This window comes from Narcine bancroftii, chromosome 3, assembly GCF_036971445.1.
Source record: "Narcine bancroftii isolate sNarBan1 chromosome 3, sNarBan1.hap1, whole genome shotgun sequence".
NCBI lineage: Eukaryota > Metazoa > Chordata > Chondrichthyes > Torpediniformes > Narcinidae > Narcine > Narcine bancroftii.
The window spans coordinates 75,116,101-75,138,613 of record NC_091471.1 but is presented as its reverse complement, the minus strand read 5'-3'; the positions used below and the strand labels follow the sequence as shown (position 1 = coordinate 75,138,613).

Below are 22,513 nucleotides of genomic sequence, written 5' to 3'. Positions count from 1 at the left end.
TATTTCTTCATCCAGGTCATTTAGATAAATCACAAAGAGCAGATGCCGACCTCCAGGAAAAATATGTTCCATTCATGACTATCCTCTTATTTCTGCCACCAAACCAATTCTGAATCCACACAGCAAAGGTTCCATGGACCCTGGACTCCATACCCCCAGAAACAACATTCCTCCTCATTGACTATCAACACAGGCACACCTCAAAGATGCGTGCTTAGCCCACTGCTCTACTCACTCCACACCCATCACTGTGTGGCCAGGCACAATTCCAATGCTATCTACAAATTTGTCAATGGTATCACAATGCTGTCAGAATAACAAAGAGCAATGAGGAAGCGTAGAGGAGGGAGATAGATCAAGCTTGTTGAGTGGGGTCAGATCAAACAAACTTGCACACAACTTTAGAAAAGCCAAGGTCGTGATTGTAGACTTCAGAAGGAAATCAGGAGAACAAGATGCAGTCCTCATCGAGGCTTAGTAGGGGAAATAGTCAAGAACTTCAAATTCCTGGGTGTCAACATCTCCAATGATTTGTCATGGAGCCTCCATGTCAATGCAATTACGAAGAAGGGTTGCCAGCGGGTATACTTTGTGAGGTGTTTGAAGAGATTTGGTATGTCACTGAAGACGCTCGAAAACTTAAGAGCATTCTGGCTAGTTGCACCATTTTCTGGTATGGAGGTGCCAAGGCTTAGGACAAGAAAAAACTCCAGATGGTTGTTAACTCAGCGTGCGACATTACAGGAACCAAACTTCACTCCATCAAGGGCATCTACAAGAGGCAGTGTTATAAAAAAGAAGCCTCTCTCCTCAATTACCCCTACCATCCAGGCCATGCCCTCTTCACTCTGCTATCATTGGGTAAAAGGTACAGGTGAACTCAGCAGCACAAGGACAGTGTCTTACCCATTGCCATCAGATTACAAAATGATCAAAGAACAAAACAGATTTTGTGCACTATTTTTATTTATTTTTGCAAGTTGGTTTACACATGCTAGTGAGGTTAGAAATAGGAGGATAATGCAGCTTAACAAATGGCTAAAGACATGGTTCAGGAGAGAGGCTTCAGGTTTATGGATCATTGGGCTCTCTTCCAGGGAAGGTGGGACCTGTTCCGTTGGGATGGTTTGCATCTGAACTGAAGGGGGAACTGAAGTGGGAAGATTTGCTAGTCCTGCTCTGTGGGTTAAAACTAGATTTGCAGGGGGTTATGAACCAGAGTGCTAGAGCAGATAGAGGAATGGAAGAGGGAAAAGATGATGTGAAAATTGCATGAACCTTTAGAAGTCATCAGGTTATATCTAGTGGAAATATTCTTAGGGGCCTCTATTTCGAATGCAAGCTGTTTATAGGAATGGCAGATGAGCTTAGAGTGTGGACTGGCATGTGGAATTATGACATTGTGGCCATTAGTGAAACTTGGTTATAGGAGGGGCAGGACTGAAAGCTCAATGTTCTAGGCTTCTGTTAGTTTAGATGTGATAGGATGGGGGGATGAAAGGGGGAGCATTGGCATTGCTCATCAGGGAAAATATTACATCTGTGCTCAGACAGGACAGACCAGAGGCTATATGAGCTGAGGACCACACACTCAGGGGATAGTATTAATGACTGTCCATAGTCAACGAGAATAGTAAATCTGTAGAGAGATAGCAGACAGCTGCAGGAAACACAAGGTTGTGAGGATAGGAAATTTTAACTTTCCACATATTGACTTGGACGTCTATACTATAAAAAAGCTATATGGCTTGGAGTTGGTCAAATGTGTTCAGGAAAGTTTTCTAAATCAATATATAGAGGTACCAACTAGAGAGAGTGCAATATTAGATCTCCTATTAAGGATCGAGACAGGACAGGTGACAGAAGTACTGTATGTGTAGGGGAACAATTTGGGTCCAGTGATCATAATATCATTAGTTTCAAGTTAATTCTGGAGAAGGATAGGTCTGGGCCTTGAGTTTAGATTCTGAATTGGAGAAAAGGCAATTTTGAGGAGATGGGAAAGGATCAGAATGTGTGAATTGGGATGTTGTTTTTGAGGAAGGATGTGTGAGGTAAGTGGAGGACTGTAAAAGGTGAAAATTTGAGAGTACAGAGTTTGTATATTCCTCTCAGAATCAAAGACAAGGTTAGAAGGCATAGGGGACCTTCATTTTCGAGGGATATTGGGGATCTGGTTAGGAAGATGAGAGAGAATGTATAACAGCTATAGGCAACATAGAACAAATGATGTAGTTGAGGAGTATATAAAATGCAAGAAAAACCTCATGAAAGAAATCAGGAAGGCTAAAAGAAGACATGAGGTTGCTTTGGCAGGCAATGTGAAGGAAAATCCTAAGGGTTCCTATAGAGTGGAAGGATAGTAAGGGGCAAAATAGGTTCCTTTGAAGATCAGAGTGGTCAGCTTTGTATGGAGTGAAAAAAGATGGGAGAGGCCTTTAATGTTTTTTTTTCATTCAGTATTCACTCAGGAAAGGGTACAGAGTCATGGGAAATAAGGAAAACAAGCAGTGAGGTCATGGAACCTGTACAGGAAGTGCTTGCTGTCTTAAAGCAATAAAGGGTGAATTAATCCCAGGACAAGATATTCCCTCTGATCTTGATGGAGGCTAAGGTAGAAATTTCAGGGGCTCTGGCAGAAATATTTAAATTGTCTGTAGCCATGGATGTGGTGCCAGAGGATTCCAAAATGATCAATGAACCAAACACATTTTGTGCACTATTTTTATTTATTTTTGCAAGTTGGATTACACATGCTAATGAGGTTTGAAATAGGAGGATAATGCAGCTTAACACATAGCTAAAGACACGGTTCAGGAGGGAGGACTTCAGGTTTCTGGATCACTGGACTCTCTTCCAGGGAAGGTGGGACCTGTTCCATTGGGATGGTTGTAGTTCACGTTGTTCCGTTGTTTAAAAAAGTTTCCAAAAGTAACTCTAGAAATTATAGTCCAGTGATCCTGACGTCAATAGTAGGTAAATTAGTGGAAGGTCTTCTATGAGATTGGATATACATTTATTTGGTTAACACGGACTGATTAGTGATAGTCAACATGGTTTTATGCGTAGTAGTCCGTGTTTAACCAATCTTATAGAGTTTTTCGAGGAAGTTACCAGGAAAGGCTGTGGATGTTTTCTACTTGGACCGTAGTAAGGCCTTTGTCAAGGACCCTCATGGGAGTTTAGTCAGGAAGATTCTGATGCTGGGTATTCATGGTGAAGTAATTAACTGGATTTGACAATATCTGGACACATGAAGCCAAAGAGCATTGATGGAAGATGCCTTCTCAGATTGGAGGCCTGTGACTAGTGGTGTGCTTCAGGGATCGGGACTGGGACATCTACATCATCTTGTCATCTACATCATAATGATAATGTGGCAAATTGGATCAGCAAGTTTGCAGATGACACAAAGATAGAGGTGTTGTGGTCAGCAATGATGGTTTTAAAAAGTTGCAGAGGAATCTGGACCAGTTGGAAAAATGGGCTGAAAAATGGCAGATGGAATTTAATGCAATCAAGTGTGAGGTGTTGCATTTTGGAAGGATAAACCAAGAAAGGACATACATGGTAAATGGGAGGTGATTGAGGAGTGTGGTAGAACAGAGGGATTTGGGAATACAGATACATCATTCTCTGAAAGTGGTGTCACAGGAGGATAGGATTGTAAAGGGGGCTTTTGAAATATTGGCCTTTATAAATATAAAGATTCAGTCTTGGAGCTGGGATGTTATGTTAAAGTTGTATAAGACATTGGTGAGGCCAAATTTGGAGTATTGTGTGTAGTTTTGGTCATCAAACTACAGTAAGGATATCAATAAGATGAAAAGAGAGCAGAGAAGATTTACTAGGATGTTGCCTGGACTTCAGGAACTGAATTAAAGGGAAAGGTTAATCAGGTTTGGACTTTATTTAAGGCTAAATGCAAGAGGATATTAATAGTGTGGTTAGGACATTTTGGTTGATATGGGCACATTTGGCCAACAGGCCTGTTTCCATGCAGTGTGAAAAAGCAAATGAGTCAAGTAAATGTTTTAACACAAAAATATTACAAATATGGTTGACGTGTTGCTGTGATATAGACTTTAATAAGCAACTGTGACCAAGCTTAAAACATGGCTGGTGTGGAAGCTAAGCATTTCTGGGTTTAGTAATTCCTAGAGAGAGAGAGAGAAGGAAAAGGTTAGAGCGACAGAATAGATTACTTTTGGGAGATGGGAGGAAACTGGATCAAATAATTGTAAATAGGGTACAGCACATTTAGAGAACTTACAGACAGACTAGTGAAATGGGCATATGAATGGCAGATACAGCTTTATGTGTATTGCTTGACTGATGGTTCTTTGGGGAAACCATATGAAGAAACTGCTGAATGTACAAATATGAGTCATTTGCAAGAAAGGATTGATTTGCAAAGAGTGGTGGATTTAATTTAATTTTGTGATACAGCACGGTAACAGACCCTTCTGGCCCATGAGCTATGCCGCCAAATTATACCCATGTGACTAATTAAGCTACTAACCTGTACATTTTTGGAATATTGGGAGAAACCAGAGCACCTGGAGGGAACCCATGTGAACACAAAGAGAACATACAATCACTTTACAGACAGCAGAGTATTAAAAATTCTGAATCGATGGTGCTGAGATAACATTGTGCTAACCACTATATTAACTGTGCCATCCCCAGCAGTGAATGGGGGATGCATATTCACAAAACCTTAAAAATAAAAGGTCAGGCTAATAATTTACTTAAGAAACCATATGGGATACATGACCTTATAAAAAGTCTCTGAATATAAAAACAAGGAAGCAATGTTCAACCTTTTTATGCTTAGTTAAGGCCTCAATAGGCACTGTACTTTGGAAAGGACTTGGGCAGGGCTCAGAGGAATTTTATCAGAATGGCACCGTTAATAAACCTTCAGATTTGTGGAGAAATTAGAGAACCTGAGATTGTTGCACAAGAAAGTTCGCAGATGCTATAGTTGAGTGCAATGCACTAAAGCACTGGAGAAATTTAGTAACGACATGTACATCCCTAGGGAGTAAAAGGCAGTCAATGTGTTGGCAGAGTTTAAGTGGAGACCTGACTTATTCAAATGAGAGATTTTGAGAGTGCAAGTTGGATAAATGTGCTTGCGATGAAAAATATTTCTGTAACTAACTAAACATTTTGCAATCTATATGATAGAGTACTGAATAATGTGGACATTTAAATCAACTAATATTTTTCTTGGTTACCATCTGGCCTCCATACAAAGTTATGTAGTTTTAACTGATAAATTGAAATAAAGGGGGGTTAATAAAAGTTTTGGAATTACTTTTAATCTTTCCTGGATTGCCTTTGTAATAATTTTTATTCTGCATGTATCACAGAAATATATTAAATGCCTTCTCTAAAATGAATTTGTCGAGACTACAATTGTTTAACTTAAAAATGTTGAAAACCATCGGATGAGAATCCAGTTTGCAAACCAATCTTCATCCTTAAATATTATGTTAGCTCTGACAGTGACCTAGCACACTGTGTTGCTACGTATTTCGTATTGAGGTAAAGCTCTGTAGATTTTAATTTTGATTTCAGAAGTAGCCCTTCCCCCTTATCATTTCTCATCTTTTCTCCCAGCTAAATCCATCTATGACCTTGTCTTGGGTAAACTTATACCTCTCATTTTGTTCGTTTTAGATTGGTCACAGTGTCTGAGCTACCGAAAGAAAATAGACACACACACCGAGAGCAGTTCAGTTTATACAAATGTTTATTACTAATTCAAAAGCTGATTTCACACTACAATATGCAAGCCCTTCCCAACTATACTTATCAACGCTTGGACTGGTCCCAACCGCCGAAGCGAGGCAACGACTGCACACTTGTAGTAGGTTGTCAGGGCGCTGGTAGCAGCTTCTCCACCTCCCCCGACCGGGACGTTGCTCGGACTCTGGCTGTTCTTCCTTCTTGACAAGGGGTGTTCCCACCCCTCGGAGAGTCTAAACTTCAGCAGCAGGACCACAGGCTTATATACCCCAAAAACAATTAATCATGCGCCTACTCCTTCTAATATTTGTCAGTCAAAATCAAAACTGAACATTACATTCTACAATTTAGAAGATTAATTATTATGGAACCAGGATGTTATGATTTCCTGGTTTATCTCGTAGATACAAAGACTCATTAAAACTTCTCGAGCAAGACAGGTTGTGACCAGAGTGTTGCATTTGACAACTGGTTTCCCTGGGCCTCACAGTGGAATTCCATTTCAAAGTGTATCTTCAGATAAATCCCCATGGCTGAGTTTAATTACATCCGCTAGTTCTGAAAGTAAGGTGACCTGCGTGTGGACCCAGTGTCGTCAGTTCCACATAAGCAAAAAGCATCTGGGCACATGGTTTTAATCCTCCATTACAGACCTCTTGGCCTGTGTTCCTTCTCCTTTCCCCACCTTTCTATTCAGATGTTTGCCTCATTTTTTGGTACTCCTGAAGAAGGGCTCAGGCCCAAAACGTCGACTGCCTTTTACGTACTTTGGATGCTGCCTGAATTGCTGAGTTTCTCTAGCACTTTGTGTACTGAAAGAACTCCATTTTTAAAAATCCTCAACTCAGTACACACTTGCATTTTGTGTACGGTACCTTTGCAAGAATTTCATAAGCTCTGCTGCCACCTTGCACCTCCAGGGACGCATATTTTTGGCTGTATGGAGATTGCATGTTCTCTTTGTGACTACACAGATCTTATTCCGGGAGGCTTGGATTTCTTTCCACATCCCATGGACATAATTGGCCACTGTAAATTACCCCTTGTGTCGGTAAGTAGCAAAAGAACCAAAGAATGAATTTATGGCTGTACATGAGAGCCAAAGGGGAAATATTTTGAAGGGGATTGTTCTTTTCAGAAACACCATAAATGGGTTCCTTCTGTTTTGTCATAAGTAAAACTCCATTAACCTTTAAATTCTATCAGCTTAATTTTCATTTCATGGAATAAGTTTAACCCATTTCCGAAATGCTTATACAAAAAAAATTACAGCCTTGAAATGCGTGGCCTCAGAAAACAGGGTTACCGTCATTTGAATAAAGTCACTGGCTCAAATTAATGCAGGAAAATGGGATCAGGTAAACATGCCAATCACGGTCTCAGAATGTTAAGTATTTGGCGAGATCTCATTGCAATGATGTTGATGTTGGAACCACAATAGAATCTTAGCAGCCCCCATCTTGACTCTGCAAAGAGTCTTGAGCGCCACATCTTGCCCACACGGTGTTCTTGTTGAGTTTCATAGGTGTGATATGATGCAGTCCCTGAAGACCATTTCTGCCAGTGCCCTTCATGTTTCCACATTCTAGATGGATACCATGGTCTGACTCCTGGCCATCGAGGCCCAGAGTTCAACATTAATTTCCACAGAAGTCTGGTGTCTTCATGGGAATATGTATGTCACTCTGCCCGACTGGCTGCAGACGTTGTTGTTCATAAGGATGCTTGGATAATTTAATGTGGAATGTAGAATAGATACAATCGGCATTTCTAAGGGACTCAGAGAACATTTGAATATGAAGAATGGCATCCTCATTGTAATTCTTTACAGAGCTGTGGGGATGTTAATGATAACCCGATAGTCCATTCACAAAAGAGCCCTTCTAAGTGCAGTAGGTATTTTGGGCTGGAGTCATTCATTCAGTCTTGCTGAAGGGTTTTGGCCCAAAACATTAACCGTTCTTTTTCTCTCACTGATTCTGCTTGACTTCCTCCAGCAGATTATGTTCAGTTTCAAATTCCACCATCTGCATTCTTCTCTGTATCTCCAATTAAATGAGAATTCAATGACAGGGAGTATGTGTACTGATAATTTAAAGGAATGGACAGAAGTATGATAATGAGCAATAATGCTGGAGCAGTTTACCTGAAGTTGGATCCACAAGATTGTAAAGTGTCTTGATAAAAGATATAATACTTTCCTCTAAATTACATTGGGTCTATCTTTGTGAATGGTGGAGGCTGTTGAAATATTAGATCAGTTTCTCCAGTGTTGAGAAAACATAATCATGAACACCAAATGCTGTGGTTGAGACTGGAATAAGTGCAGGTAAATTGCAGCTTCACCTCGATCTAGGGAGTCCGCTCTTCCCTTCTTGCCCGGCCTTCCACCCCTCAAGCACTTCCTGCTATAATCAGAGAAAGTAAAAGTCCCTACATCTCCTCCCTCATCTCCATCCAGGGCCACAAACAGGCCTTCCACCTGCACAATGTCCAATTTAATCTACTGCATTTGGTGCACTCGGTTTGATCTTCTCTACATTGATGAGACCAAATACAAATTGGGTGACCACTTTGTTGAACACCTACTCTGTGGGACTAAACTAAATCCATTATCATGGTGAGGCCAGATGTGAACCTGAGGAACTCCTTGACAGCCTTAAGCCTTATGACATGAATATTGATTTTAAGTAGGCAACCTCACCCCCATCTGATTCTACAGTTTTGATCATTTCTTTACCTAGTCCACCATTTTCCTTCCCCGCCCAGAAGTGTCTCCATCACACCTTCTGCCCTTACCCTATAACCTCATGGACCCTCTCCCAGGTTCTTTCCACATTTATATATGCAATTTTCTCCTCAGACATAAAGGGTCCAGACCCAAATTGTTGACTAACCATGGATCTTGTTTGACCTGCTGACCTTTGCCGGTGACATCAGAGGATCACAAACAGCAAAGAGGAAGTGAACAGGAGGGAGATAGATCAGCTCGTTAAATGGTGTAACAACAACAACCTTGCGCTAAATGTCAGCAAAACCAGGAGATGATTATGGACTTCAGGAGGAAGTCAGGGGAACACGACCCAGTCATCATCTAGAGTTCAGTAGTGGAGAGGGTCAAGAACTTCAAATTCCTGAGTGTCAATATCTCCAAGGATCTGTCCAAGAGCCTCCATGTTGACACAATCACAAAGAAGTCTCGCTAGCAGCTATATTTTGTGAGGTGTTTGAGGAGATTTGGTTTGTCACCGAAGACTCTTGTAAACTTCTACAGGTGTACGGTGGAGAGCATTCTGGTTGGTTGCAACACTGCCTGGTACGGAGGTGCCAACTCTCAAGAGAAGAATAAACTCCAAAGGGTTGTTAACTTGGCCTGTGACATCACAGGCACCAGACTTCCCTCCATCAAGGACATCTATAGGAGGCAGTGACTTATAAAAGCAGCCTCTATCCTCAAAGACCCCCACCACCCAGGCCATGCCCTCTTCACATTGCTACCATTGAGAAAAAGGTACAGGAGTCTAAAGATGAGCACTCAGCGGTACAAGGAGAACTTCATCCCCGCTGCCATCAGATTCCTGAATAATCAGTGAACCAAATACACTGCCTTACTTTTCATACGCTATTATTTTTATAGTAATATCATAAGATGGTTATAATATGAATGTTTATACTGTGATACTGCCGCAAACACTGAATTTCATGACTTGTTCAGGAAAATAAATCCTGATTCTGATTCAGAGTTCATTCAGCAACTCTCTGTTTGCTTATTATCTTATTTTCCAAATCAGCTCTTTGGATTCTCGAACTTCAAACAAACTGGCCTTGTTTCCCATTATCACACTTATCAAATTCAGATAACAAATTTATTGTCAGTGTACATTCATGACATTACATCCATAATCCACTATCAATAACTCGTAAGACTGAAGTTACAGACAATAGGCTTTTTATTTACAATAAACTTGAAGCTCATCCTGTGTTGTGACCCAGGCTTTCTGGGGAGGGGTTATGGTGTTTGAGCCTTTATACAGGCTCAAGAGGGCGGAGCCACGGGTACAGTCACAGAGTGGGTGGAGCCAGATACATGAGTGTACAGCAGTTTACCACATTCACCCTTGTTTGTTTTTTTTATTTTGTCCAGCGGGGTGACATGGGGCACTAAGTCTTATAGGTTAAGTCTGTCTGGTGGCCTGGTCTTCTGTTGTGACCAGCGGAGTCATTTGCTGTGCTGTACCTGGGGTCATTAGTGAGTCCTGCTGGGGGTGTGGTGACTCGACTGGAGTAACTGGGGTGGGGATGTGGTTGAGGTGCAGTAGTAGGTAGAGTGGAAGTGTGGGGGGAATGCTCTTTGGTGGGTATGCTCTTCTGGCACAAGGTCCCGAATGGAGACAGTTTCCTTGTGCCATTCCAAGTAGGCCATGTATGCATGGAGGATCTGGATCCTTTCAACCCGTGGATCAGTTTTATGGTCCCTATTTTGGAGGATTTAAACCATACTTTTTGCTTCAGCTTTAAACCATGTTTTTTGCTCCTGCAAGGCTGAGAATCAGTAACCTGCTTGAGTCTCAGCAGAGCTAAGCTAAATTCCACCATGGGGCCCAGAGATGCAGTTATGACAAAAAGACATCTGTGTACCAAGAACATTTAATCCTCCTGCTTGTTTTGGTCACAATCGTTCAGGCAGACCTAACCTTGATGCAAAAGAAACCATTGTATTCAAAGTGATAAGCTGAAAGTTGTGTTATTCGATAGAAGCCTAGCATGCTAGCTTGCTCGCTTATCTTTCTTTTTGTGCTGGGAATAGGTGCTTGGGTAAGCAGTTTTTTGGGTAATATAAGCCATGGTCCTGCTGCTGAAGTTTGAGACTCTCCGAGAGCTGACAACATCTCTCAGCAAGAAGAAGAACTTCTAGAGTCCAGCCAACATCCCAGTCGGGGGAGGTGGAGAAGCTGCTACCGGCGCCCCGACAACCTACAAATGTGCGGTTGTTGCCTCGCCTCGGTATTTGGGACCAGTCCAGGCGTTGATAATTATAATTGTGAAGGGCTTTCATATTGTAGTTTGATATCAGCTTTAAATTTGTAATAAAGATTCGTATAAACTGAAGTGCTCTCGGTGTGTGTGTCTATTTTCTTTCGGTAGCTCAAACACTGTGACCAATCTAAAATGAACAAAGTGAGAGGTACAATTTTACCCAGGACAGTCCCCAACATGCTTCTGTAGCAGTTCTGGTGCTGCGGACATCAACCAGGATGGCAGAGTAGTCCACGACGTGGTCTTCCTGGGGAAAGAGAAAATTCGTTCATGAGGGGTAGCATTGGTGGCAGTACATAACAGCGACCTTGTTGCGTGGAGCTCCTCGGGAAGGATCTCCTGCTAGTGAAAAACTGGCAGCTCTCTGGACTTAAGGGCAGGGGGTGGGGGGAGGGATAGCAATGGGGGGGGGGCTCAGGGTAGCTTCTGATGAACTGCAGGTTGCTGACCGTGGGGGAGGGGGCACAAGAGAGGACCATCATATTGTATCGTAACACACGAGGTGGTACTGAAAGTCCAACCCCAGCAGTATTGGCGCTCAGAACTGTGACATGATGAAGAGTTTAAAGTCCCTATAAGTCATACCCGCATGATCAGCGTCACTGTAGTGTAGCTGCGGATCTCAGCCGAGTGGGACTTTGAGGCCAGGGTAATTTTATAGATTACTTGCTTTAAGGGAGTAACACTGCACTGTGTCAGGGTGGATAAAACTTTCAGTGCTTCCGCTATTGAAAAGGCATCTTGTCACCTGATCGTTGATCGAGATGTCCATCATAGACATTGAGTTGATGCAGGCTGCTTTGATCTAGTACCATGGAGGCCAGTGTCAGTTTGTGGTTTGCCCATGCTGACTCATTGTTTGGGAGCTTAATGACAGCACCCATGCCGTGGCTTAGTCATCCCTGGAAGTTGGCCGCATCCAAGATGGTGGTCCCCATGTCACACCATAGTTGTCTCCAGAAGATGATGTCAGCCCCAATGCTGCACACACGGATGCTGGGACTGAAAGGCAGCTGTGATTGATGTACCTTCACGTAGTGTCCCTTTTCTCTGCTCTTTGATCAAGTCGCGGGCAACAGCGGGCAGTTTTTGGGGGGCTTTGGTTGGCCGCAAAAGTAGCACTTTGTGTGCCTCTAGGAGACTGCTGCTGTGGTAGCAGGCTGATGGCCTGCAAACCCGAGTCCCAAGATGGCGGCCCCCGTGTACACCCCGTCATTTGCCAAGTAAGCTTCCATGTTATGGAGGGCGATCTCCAACGATTTCACAAGATCGATTACCCCCTTTTAAGTCCAACTTACTCTGCTCGAGTAGCTGACTGACTGAAAGTTGCACACTCGTGCGAGTCCACACTGGGCCCGGAGGAACTCGTCGCTTGATTCACCTGGTCACTGTCTGAAGGTAGCCAGCATGTGCTTGGCATGTACTTCATTGACTTTCTCCCTGTACTGGTCCTTGAGTATGTCTGTTGCCTCCCCATACTTTGAGGCATCTCTGATCATTGGGAACACTTGATGTCCGACCTGGGAGAAGAGTAGGCGCAGCTTGTTTGCCTCTGTGGCCATGATTCCTGAGGAATTTTGCAGAAAGACCTCAAAGCAGTGTAGCCAGAGTTCAACGCAGTCTGAGGCTTCTGGTGATTGTGGGTTGATCTCCAGCTTATCAAGCTTCTAGAGTTGTTCCATCATTGGAAAAAAAATTATTGTATATAAAAATGATGCACTATCAATAACTCAAAAGACTGGAGTTACAGAATAATAGGCTTTTATTTACAATAAACTTGAAGGTCATCCTGTGCTGAGACCCAGACTCTCTAGTGAGGAGTTATGGTGTTGAGAGTCTTTATACAGGGTCAAGAGGGAGGAGCCACGGGTGCAGTCACATAACGGGATGAAGCCGGATAAATGAGTGTACAGCAGTTCACTACAATCCAATCCTGAGTATCTTTTTTCTGTGGACCAGACAGAATTTCTACTTCTCAATAGGATGAACTGTACTCAAGAAAAAGATGTTTATTCAAAAGAGAGAAATGTAAACAAAAGGATTGTGCAGGAGAAATAAATATTCATTATTAAATTATGTGCAAAATAAGTCCTTGAACAAGTTTCAGATTGAGTGTGTTGTTTAGGAGTCTGACGGTAGAGGGATAGCAAATGTTCCACATGGCAGTTATGAGAACAAGGCATGTCCTGGGTGATGTGGATCCTTAATGATTGCTGCTGCTCTCCGACTGCAGCGTTCCATGTACATTTTATCGAGGGGAGTAGAGTTTTTTGTCTGTACTTTGGTTCAGAGGTATTGGTACCTCCATACTTTCCACTACACATCCTATAGAAGTTTGCCAAGGTTTCTGAAGTCATAACCAACCTCCACAAGAAGTTGGGGTGCTGACATGTTTTCATTAAGATGACCTTAATATACTGGGTCCCAGTAATGTCCTGCGAGATAGTGATTCCAAGGTATTTACATTTGCTCACCCTCATCAGCTCTGATACCCCTAATAATCACTGGACCCCACACCTCTCATTTTCCCCTCTAAAGTCCACAATCAGCTCCTTGGTTTTGCTTACACTGATTGTTATTAGTACACCGTTCAGCCACGATTCAATCTTCCTCCTGTATGCAGTCTCATCATTCCCTTTCCCTTCATAAAATCCACAATCAGCTCCTTGGTTTTGGTGAAATTGTGTAAGAGGTCCCCTTTCTTCCAAATGCCTTGTAATTGATCTGGTTATCATTTGATCTGTCTTAACCTATCTCCATATACTTTTTTTGTCATATAGTATATTACACTTTTTCCTCCCCCTCCCCCCCAAACCCCACCTCACCGCTCCTGATTCTGCGTTGAAATCTGTAAACCCTGCACTCTTTTCCCAGTGTAAGGAAGAGTTATTAACCTGGATACTGTCTATCCCACTGATGCAGTTAGACTGGCTGAATTCTTCCATTTTTGTTTCAGTGAGCAGGAAGTTTAAGTTCAAGTGAGACAAGCAATCCAATAATGTTGGTTTTACACCATTGCTGAGAGTTCGAATCACCTCAATAAGCACAAAGTAAACTATTTTGCAAAATAGTTTTCTGGCAAACTTAGAGGGCATTAGTTAAGGGAGTTGGAGTACCACATGGTCAGTTTGCAAGCGTCAACATTTCCACCGAATTCACTATTTTGTCCTTTTATCGGATTTTTTTTTTGAAAAGTAGTGGTTAATCAGGAGGCATTTGCAAACACTAAAATAGCCTGTGCACTATTTGCCACCTGGAAAATTCATAATGTCATTAATTTTGTTGTTAGAGTTGGATGCTTGTAAGTTAGCTTTTCTCAGAATATTTTAACTTACTTTAAAAAATCAAAAGCATTGTTATAAAACTGGATGTGTTTTGTCAAGTCAATCCGTTAGGGCATGATAAAGTGAGTTCACCACAGGCTAGCTTTTCTCCTGATAAGATTAAATTATGTCTGCTTTCACAAAATATATGGAAAACATCATGGAAATGTCACACAGCAATTGAACAAGTTAATACTCAGCATGAATAACACCCACACAATCAGTGGCATTAATGTCATTGCTTCTAACCGGAATTATAATCCAATGTTTTATGCAGTTCCTGTAGAATTGGAATGAAGTGCTAGGATTTCTTTTATACTTACAACAAAATATATTAAAAATGGCTGGAAAATGTTCTAAATAGGCAACACAATCCACTCTATTACAACATCAGCCAATTAGCATGACCTGAAATTAGATGGTTAGACTGATTTGGCTGATGTGCAGAAATGCATGAAAACTAATATCAATGAGCATATTCTGCTACGAGAGCATCGTTAGCGTAGCAATTAGCGCAATGTAATTATGGCACCAGTGACTCAGTTTCAACTCCAGCACTGTCACCCCGCATCTTCTCTGGCTTCCCCTCACTCTCAAATATATATGGGGGTTTCTACGGTTTTTAAAATATTTAATACTCCATATGAACAGTAACTACAATTATTATAATAACACAGATATAAAAAAAAACAAATTGATTACATACATGATGGTTTTCACCCTTTACCAAAAACCCTCCCTCCCTCCCAACCACCCCCCAAGAAAAAAGACAATATACAAATTGAAAAAAGTAAAACTTTTTTTAATATTTTATGATTTTTCCCCAACTCAGACAATTCCAATAATTCACAGTACAACAATTGCATTCATCAAGTATACTTTTTTATCGGTATTAAGAAGATGAAAAGAGAAAGTTAAAAAAAAGGATCTTTGGATTGCAGAGAGAGATGTGCAGTGCAACTCATCAGTTCTAACATAAATGTATGGAGGAGAATTTGCGCAGGGCTAGAGGGATAAAAAAGATCGCGCTACAAATTTAATCTCATAATTTGAGGGTAGTGATGCCAAATATGTAAAAATGTTGAGTATTTATTTCTTAACATAAGTAATTTGGTGTGGGGAGGGGGGTTTGTAGGTTAATTGGCATATTTGGTGGCATGAGCTCGTGAGCTGGAAGGGCCTATTACAACGCTGTGTCTCTCAACTAAAAATTAAGACAAATGCAGAGTTTAATCATATGATTTTATAATAACTGCAGCAAATAGTTAGTGTCATTTCAGCATTTATTACAAAAGCCATCTAAAAATATTCCTTTTAATATTAGCTATCTGTATACAGGCAAAGGTTTTCTTCGTTTACATATTCATAGATATAATAGGTACATTTGTATCATCAATTTATATATTCTAGTCTTGAAAATGGATCCATTAGTGTCAACTTTCCTTCCATGAATCCTAAATAAAATCCTCATTAATTCACTCCAGTTATCATTTGGAGGTGGACCAGCTCCCAACAAATCACTTTTAGCTCACTGGATTTTTTTTGTCACTGGTGATAGTTACAAACCAACAGAATTGTAAGTAACGTATCTCATGTTTGCTCCATTTTTTCTATAAGTTGGAGATTTTGGGTGTGACCAACATATTTCACTAGGTACTTTTAAGCTGCAGCACCTGGATAAGCCCTCCTGGAACCCAGGTGCAATTACTGGGGCAAAGGTACTTCCAGCACCTTTTAAGCTGCAAGGGGGATCAACTCGTTAAATTGCCAACCCCCTACTCTCCCCCCACCCCATGGCAGCAACCCCTCTTTTATCTCCCTCCTCCCATGGCAGCGACCCCTCTCCCCCCATGGCAGCGACCCCTCTCCCCTCTGTGGCAGCGACCCCTCTTCCCCCTGCGGCACCATCTCCTCCCCCCCCCATGGCCTCTCCCCCCATGGCAGCAACCTCACTCCCCACAATTCTAGCCACCCTTCTCTCCACCCTGGGCCCCACGGCAGTGACCCCTCTCTCCCCCAGTTTCGTCAGGCATTTCAGCCAGGGGTTTCCTAGTGATGCCAGCGGACTGATGTCACAGGAGTAACTGGGTTGGCCATTTTTGCTTTCAAGTCACCAGTGGACGTGATATGTTTAAGTTTAACTGAGTTCCCTGACTTCCTGTATGCAGGGACCTGGGACCTGGTTGGATTAGGACCACGCGGACTGAGTCAGACACTATCAATCTGTTTCATGAGTGGGGCGCTAACCAGGCAAATTCCCCTGTTAACCCCATTTTACACAGCAACTTGAAAGGGCCTACTAACATTCTTGAAGAACCTAGGGGCATAATGCTCAGAGATTGACAATACGATATCAATTAAAGAGTCTGCACTTTGATATCAATGACCTTCTCACAATATAAAAACTTTGGCACAGAGTAGAAGGGCCGAAGGGATCTGTGTCTGTGCTATAATGTTTTGTCGTTGTATCTGCCAGCCTCTGTTTCAATGCTCAGAATGACCAAAACCTCATTACCTGTTGTTGTGCCACAGCTTGTGGTCTTTTTTCTTTACTAAATCAAACCCTCCACCATAAGTCATCCCTCATCATACACTAGGGTAAGGCCATTCATGACTTGACTCATCCAGGCAGATCAAACCATGGAGGTTGACCTGTCTTCCTCACCCTGCACTTTCCCTCACCAGTGTTTTACACTGCTGCAGTGTGTCTCTGAGGATAGAGTGACTCAAAGAACTAATGTTCTTCCTAGTGTATTAAAGAAGTAAAAACAATGGACCATGCAGGCCCAGTTCTATCATATGATTCTGTGGCAAATAGTTACAGTGATTTTTACCATGTGTCTTTGTCCAATTTTATACATTTTTGAAGAATATCTAGTTAGTAATTGTATACATGCCAAATTCTTGAAAAGAGGCAAAATTCAATTTCTAGCTTATATCTTTGGATTATTAAATTACTTGTTTCAATATTTATTAATTGTGCAGATGCCTCCTAGTCTATCTTTATACATGCATCCTTTTGTACACTATAAAGGGATAGATTCTAACAAAGATTAAAGAGCGAGGAATATAGCTGAGAGGATATGACGCAAGATATAAAAATAGGAGATACAATGATAATGACCTACTGATCTCTGTAATTCTGAATCAGTAAGCATAAAACAAGGGGAACAATAGAGTGTAGCAGTTTCTGAAGACCAGATAATCCCTCTTGGGCTTGAAGGAGACATTGGTAGTTTAATGCGGCAGCGGCTACTGATCCATTACACTTCTAATAATAACATGAAAAATTAAGTATTTCAAAAGTTTTTGCTGACTGGGTGTTCTTTTTTTCTCTATGCAGAATGATTCATGGGGGATGCAGTACTCCTATGCTCTATTCAAAGCTATGAGTCACATGCTTTGCATTGGCTATGGAGCTCGAGCACCAGTCTCAATGTCTGATCTCTGGATAACCATATTGAGTATGATTGTGGGAGCCACCTGCTATGCAATGTTCGTTGGCCATGCGACAGCCCTCATCCAATCCTTGGATTCGTCAAGACGTCAATACCAGGAAAAGGTAGGTGATGTAGCAGAGATAATATCCCAAGACATAGTCTTCTAATTAAACAATGTCAACGTTCATCTCTTTCTATTTAGCAGTTGCTGTTCAGTTAATAGACATTCAAAATCTGAAATACCTAAAGACATGCTACTTGTTTACTCAAGGTAAAGCCTGGACAGTCACTTATATTTTACAAATGCTTGTTGGGGATGAAGACGACTTGCTTCCACTCCAGTACTGTGGGGTCAGAGGGCGTTAGGATTTGTGTATTCTGCTGTAGAGCAGTACTTTGAGAAGTGGTGTGCTCCTTCAGTGATGTACACAGGGCTTTGCACTCCCAGCGAAGAGTGTTGAGGTTCTCAGTACCATTCCAATTACTCCTTCCCTATTTTGTTGGTCTGGTTTCTCCTGACAATGTTGCACTTTTTCAAGAAAGCTTTGAAAACATCTCTGAATTGCATCTTCAGTCTACCTTAGTAATCTCTTGCTGTAATGGATCTTAGAGTAGAGCAGTGGTTCTCAACCTTTTTCTTTCCACTCACATTCCACTTTAAGTAATCCCTATGCCATTGGTGTTTTGTGATTAATAAGGGATTGCTTAAAGTGGCATGTGAGTTTGAAGGTTGAGAATCTTTGCTCTAGACCCAATTGTTACTGAAATAATTTTCTTGAGAAAAATTGACATTATCCCATTTCCTTTGGAGTTATGAAACCGTGCATCTTGGTGCCTCACAGTTCGGCGGGCAGCAACCTCCTTTGAAGAAGACTGCAGAGCCCACCTCACTGTCAAAAGACAAAGGAGGAAAAACCCAACACCCAACCCCAACCAACCAATTTTCCCTTGCAACCGCTGCAACCGTGTCTGCCTGTCCCACATCGGACTTGTCAGCCACAAATGAGCCTGCAGCTGACGTGGACATTACACCTCCATAAATCTTTGTCCGCGAAGCCAAGCCAAAGAAGATGAAACCGTGCACAATTAAAACAGTGGTTTCAAACTTTTTCTTTCCACTTACATAGCACCTTAAACAATCCCTTACTAATCACAGAACACCCATGGCATAGGGAATAGTTAAAATGGTATGTGGATGGAAAGAAAAAAATTGAGAACCACAGGAGTAGAATGTCCATTTGTTGATGGACAACACAATGATCTTTTTCAAATTCTTTCTCACTGGGCAGTACTAGATCATCTGTTCACACAATTCAGGTAAAATATATATGTTATAATATTGGATGATATTCATTGCTTTATTTATTTATTTTCACTTACGAAGAAATAAAATAAGAATGAACTCAATGATCACTGCCAAAATTGTGGGGACAAAATGTTGGCAATTCAGGCATCTTGCAGCTTGTAGTAAATTACAAAAATCTGTAGACATCATGGTTGAAGTAAAAACACAAAATGCTTGAGAAAATCAGCTGGTCAAACAATGTCCTTTCTGTAGCAACGGTAAAAATACATAACCAACGTTTCAGGCTTGAGCCCTTCATCAAGGTATGGAAGAATGTCAGCAGGCATCTGAACAAAAGGATGGTGGGAAGGGAGGGGGGTGGGAAAGACAGGAGATGATAGGTGGAGAGGGGCGGGAGGAGACAGCAGCGATCAGGGGGAGGAGGGATGTCTATGTGGATAAGGCAGAAGGGAGGGGGAGAACTGAAAAAAACTGAAAAGGGGGAGGAGAAAGAAAAGGCGAGTAAGTTTAGCAGAAAGCAGAGAAGTCGACGTATATGCCATCTTGCTGGAGAGTGCCCAGACTGAAACTAAGGTGTTGGCCAGGGTGAATAGTACATAATGCCATGGAGAGACATCTGAGTATGTGAGTGTCTCTCAGAAATGAAATGGTTAGCTACTTGGAGGTCTCTGTTGTAACAGAGAGAGCTGAGGTGCTCAGCAAAGTGATCTCCCAATCTGCGACCGGTCTCTCTGATGTAGAGAAGGCCACAAAGGGAGCATCAAATGCAGTAATCAATCTGGTGGATATACAAGTGAAGCATTACTTGACTTGAAAGGTCTGTTTATGGTGTGGGCACACATGTTGCATCTCCTGCGGCCACAGGGGAAGGTGCCAGGGAGGTGATAGGTGGGGAGGGATGAGTGCACGAGGGAATCACAGAGGGAGCAGTCCCTACAGAAGGCAGAGAGGGGAGAAGTGGGAAAGATGTGTCTGGTGATGGGATCCAGTAGTAAGTCCCAGAACTTGCAGTGGATAATGTGTTGGATACGGAGGCTGGTGGGGTGATAGGTGAGGATGAGGGGGGATTCTAGGTTTGTTGTGTCTGAGGGCAGAGGGGGCCAGGGCAGATGAGCGGGAAATGGAGGAGATGCAGGTGAGGGCTGAGTTGATGGTGGTGATGGAGGGGAAGCCATGTTTGTGGAAGAAAGGAAGCATTACATTTAAACCATGCTTGTGGTGGTTTTACTGTCTACAATCTGTATGCAGTGGAGGACCACACATGCAACAGAAAGCAAAGTACTGGGGGAATTTAATGGTTCTGGCACCATTTGTGGAGCAAAGGAACCGGTGGTGCTCAAAAATCCAACGTCTGCAGTTTCACGTATTAAGGCAGTTATAACATGTGATGTGAGAGTCTGCATAATAACCTTCTCTAGATTGGATTGCCCATAGGCATAACTGTAAAACAAGATTTCTGAATTGTATAAAACACATAAATAAACTCAATCAATTAGACAAACACTGAAATAATCCTTATCACCAATGTCTCAAAATAATTAATTTTTTGTGTTTTCTTATGTCTGTATTTTTTTAATAGTTTGAAGTGCCTTGCATAGTTTCAGTGTTTTTGAATGTTTATAAGTGTTAGAAACATTCATCATTATTGACAACATTTGTGAGTGGGGTTTTTCTGCCCCTCCCATGTGATGGTATTTGCAATTCTAGTCTTGTCTTTGCACAGAGCAGATGATACTGACTTCGCTCTATATGTTTCTTTTGGGGAAACAATGTAAAGTTAATATGAGGATTTTGCATGGGTCAGCAACAAGCAAGGATGCCAATAGCATATTTTGTTCATTCATGTGGCGTACAGTATAAATCAATGACAATCAATTTTTCAGTAACTATGTTGAAACACAATTTCTTGTGTAATCTCTTGAAGGAATATCTTGATGCGCATGAAGTGCTAAATGGGTAAAATGGCTTGCATAATGACTTCGCTTAGTATCATCATATGTAGCGACATCACCAGCTGTTGTACAACTGAGATTTTAAAAAGAAAACATAAGAAATATTTGGTGGTACTAGTTGAGGGTGGAGTGGGCTGGGGAAGTGACCAAAGCTGGTACTGGTTAGGTAAATGTGGAGAACTGTTGAAGGTACTGAAATGTGACCCTGAAGGCAGATATCCTTCTTGTTTCACAGCAGTGACAAGAATGTGCGATACATGTATGTTGCGGGAGTGGAGTTTGGAGCTGAGAGCTCGCTGTGATGAACAACGCTGCTTTTATGGAGTGCTGTTCAACATGTTGTTCAATCTGCCATGTTTCAGGATCTTACAGGTCTTATGTTCCTCGATTGAGTATATCGTATTTTGCTTTTGTAAGCTATTCTAAATGGTGCCCATTCATCACTAGAGCCTTGGAGAATTTCTATTGATCCTTTCTTTGCCGGAAAGAATGCCTTGCACGTGGTCAGAAATGTCTGAGGAATGTGCCCAAAGAAGGCTTGTTATTAGTTTTGACCAAAAAAATGATGACAATATAGTAAAGTTACACAGACCCGCATTTTTAATGCGTAATGGATGCATTCAAATCAGAGAGCTGATACTTTGTGGAAGATATTGATCTGTTTCCTGAGAAGAATAAAATTTAATCAGCGCATCAAATGTAGAAGTGGACATAATAGCCAAGGCTACATTTTGACAAAGGCACATCTTCACAACCTACTGAAGATCTTTGGAAATTACGTCACAGCATTCTGATGCATTAATTCTTCTGCTAATTAGTTATACAGTGGTCAGATAAACTCTATCAGCCCAGAGATTAAGTTTGAATGTCCACGAGGTAAGGGGCAGATCATTCTTTTAATAACTTTATTTATTCGTTCAACAAGGTTATTACATACAGTAAAAAAAGTACATATTATGAACAATTAAAAAAAATTATATATAAAAAAGAAGAGAGAGAAATAAAGAAAGATTCCAATAAATAAGAATTACAGTAACTCACAACCTTTGCAATATTCAGGCATAACTTATAATTAGTGGTCAACAGAAAAGATAAAAATATGACAATCGCAATGATTTAGATGAGTGGAAAAGGTTCCGATTCAGATCAAGTTCCAAATTTATTGATGAAGATAAGCACTGAACTATTATTTTACAATTTTACAATATTTTAAATCTCAGTGCTTTATTTCTTTAGAATTGAGGAGTTGTTACTTGGTAATTTAGGTATTTATAAATCTTGATTAATAAGTCCAGACACATTGCAAAAATGGTTTAAAGAATCAGTCAATTCTCTAACTTAAGACCACTTACCCAATTCCTAAATCATTTGATGTCCAAAAGTCTTCACACCTCTGTCTTTTAATGTATTTATTAACAGTAGCGGAGGATCCCGGATTTATTGCAGGAAGTGATTCATTTCTGAGATTTCACAGAAAAAGAGTCCTCATTTAACATCATGCAAATGTGAGGGTCTATGACTGAGCAACAGGTGTCAGTACAGTATGTTTCCCTTTATCTGAAGTTCCATGAATCAAAATGATCCATTAACCGAACTTTTTTGCGGCGCTGACATGATGTCAGAAGTTGAAACAAATTTATCACCCTTCTTGCCCATGTGGGGCTCTGACACTCTGTTGGTGCCATTTTGATAACAGAG

General features: G+C 41.4%; 1 protein-coding gene across 1 annotated transcript in view; it reads left to right on the top strand.

The window, feature by feature from the left end:
• The window catches only part of LOC138757266 (potassium/sodium hyperpolarization-activated cyclic nucleotide-gated channel 1-like), a 305,197-nt gene that overhangs the window by 109,077 nt on the left and 173,607 nt on the right, over positions 1-22,513 (top strand). The window contains exon 4 of the mRNA XM_069924313.1: positions 17,461-17,679. Within this exon, the coding sequence (XP_069780414.1) occupies positions 17,461-17,679 (219 nt within the window). The remainder of the gene's footprint in view (positions 1-17,460; positions 17,680-22,513) is intronic.